Consider the following 2,210-nt stretch of genomic DNA (forward strand, 5'->3'; position numbering starts at 1 on the left):
TTTTTAAAACCAAATGAATAAAAACTGCAACTCTTTGTTTAAACAACGATATAATTAAGTTTCTCTGTTTATTCCTTTTGTCAACCTTTAAAATGTGGGAGATATTTCTGCCGCACCCTATATATATATATATATATATATATATATATATATATATATATATATATATATATATATATATATATATATATATATATATATATATATATATATATACAGGTGTCAAAGTCCAACCCCACTTCCGCGTAGTGACACTTGGAAACGGATCAAGTAGGGGATAGCCTATTGGGGTGAAATATGATGAGGACTGCACGTGCCCCCGTGACCACTCCGGTAACCGTGAAGGCTCAATAGGAACCCTGAAATGAACCGGCCAACGGGGCTTTGGTAAAACAAATCAAGTCCTTAACGGTGGATCAGGCGGAGGAAGTTGTCTTTGAACCAACTCAACGGCTGTGAAGGCGGATGAAAGCTGCAATGAATCTGTCAACTCCAATCGTCTTGGTTATCCATGCCATTGGGCCCAGTTGGTGGATTTGTGAAGAACCGTGTGCTTCCTGGGGTGCACCACCAAGTACACGCTAAACAAACTCACGCACAGGCGTCTTCGCTCTGTTCTGTAGGCACAACTAAATTCCCTCAAGTCTTTCGGCGATCAGGGACGGGCGACGGGAGCAAGCATGTGAAAGCTGGGAGCTCCTAGTCAAGAACTGGCACGAAAGCGGTGAATACTTGATTCAGTCATCCACCTTTCGGACAGAAGCAGGGAAGGTGTGCGGCAGCTATATTCACGACTGAGCAGCCCTATTTAGGATCCGCTCTACTCACCCTGAACTGGGAGGGGGCTAGAAAAGGTGCCCTAAAAATAGTCTGCTTCACCTCATCCCGTCTGGAAAACCGCGCTCAGAGGGATCGCCATCCATGCGGTCGAAAAACGTCAAGAATTGAAACTCTGAAATTTGGAACTTGGAACATACGCACCCTAATGGACAACCCAAGTTCTGATCGACCTGAAAGAAGAACTGCGTTTGTGGCTCGAGAGCTTCACCGACTCAAACTTGACATCGTCGCTCTGAGTGAGACTCGTAGAGCGAGAGAGGGTTGTCTGAGAGAAGAACAAGGTAATTACACCTTCTTTTGGAAAGGGCTTGATCTGGAACAACCAAGGATCCACGGAGTAGGCTTTGCAATCAAGAATAGCTTACTACCAAAACTTACCGAGCAACCAGCTGGGATAAATGAATGCCTCATGACTCTACAAATTCAGCTGCAAAAGAATCAAAGCACCACCATCATCAGCGCCTATGCTCCAACTTTAGATGCGGAAGATGAAGTCAAGGAGTACTTCTATGCCCAACTCGATAACATCATCTCTTCCATCCCAAAAAATGATAAAATAAATTTACTTGGTGACTTCAATACCCGAGTCGGAAGAGATCACAACCTTTGGAAAGGTATCATCGGGAAGGAAGGGGTTGGCAAAGTCAACGCCAATGGAACACTCCTCCTGACAAAATGTGCAGAACATGACCTAGTGATCACAAACACCCTGTTTCGCCAGAAAAACAAATGCAAAGTATCGTGGCAACATCCACGTTCTAAACACTGGCACCTGATTGATTACGTCATTGTAAGAGCTAGAGACCAACAAGACGTCTTGAAAACAACTGTAGCCATGGGCACAGATGACTGTTGGACAGACCATCGTCTGATCTCATCTACCATGAGTATGAAGATCCGACCCAAGAAGAAACATCAAAGCCAAAATAGCACAAAGAAATTTAATGTTGACAGTCTTCAAGACGCCGAGAAAGTAGAGAAACTCCGTCAAACACTATATGAAAAATTATCACGGCAGAAAGTGAAACTATCAACACCTATTGAAGAACACTGGAACCAGCTGAAAGTAGCCATTCTGGACACCTGCAAAGAATCCATCGGGTACAAGACCAAGAAACATCAAGACTGTTTCGACGAAAATGACGAACAACTCAAACAACTTATTGACAAAAAGAGGAAAGCCTTTATTTCCTCCCAGAATGATCAGAGATCCAGCGCAAAACGCAAGCAACATCAAGAATATAAAGCCGAAGTTCAGAAAATGACTCGAAACCTGAAACCAATGGTGGAGGGACAAGGCAAAGGAAATTCAGCAACTTGCAGATGCCAACGGCTCCAGAGGCTTCTTCAGTGCCACCAAAGCAATCTTT

The 2,210-nt window shown here is 43.7% G+C and overlaps 1 protein-coding gene across 1 annotated transcript in view; it reads left to right on the forward strand.

The window, feature by feature from the left end:
* Positions 1 to 985: 985 nt before the first annotated feature.
* The window catches only part of LOC143019264 (uncharacterized), a 2,770-nt gene continuing 1,545 nt past the window's right edge, over positions 986 to 2,210 (forward strand). Inside the window, exon 1 of the mRNA XM_076174933.1 lies at positions 986 to 2,210. This exon is cut by the window's right edge and continues 34 nt beyond it. Coding sequence (XP_076031048.1) covers positions 986 to 2,210 — 1,225 coding nt within the window.

The sequence above is a fragment of the Oratosquilla oratoria genome, chromosome 3 (genome assembly GCF_046742065.1).
Source record: "Oratosquilla oratoria isolate Oo_2021 chromosome 3, ASM4674206v1, whole genome shotgun sequence".
Classification (NCBI taxonomy): domain Eukaryota; kingdom Metazoa; phylum Arthropoda; class Malacostraca; order Stomatopoda; family Squillidae; genus Oratosquilla; species Oratosquilla oratoria.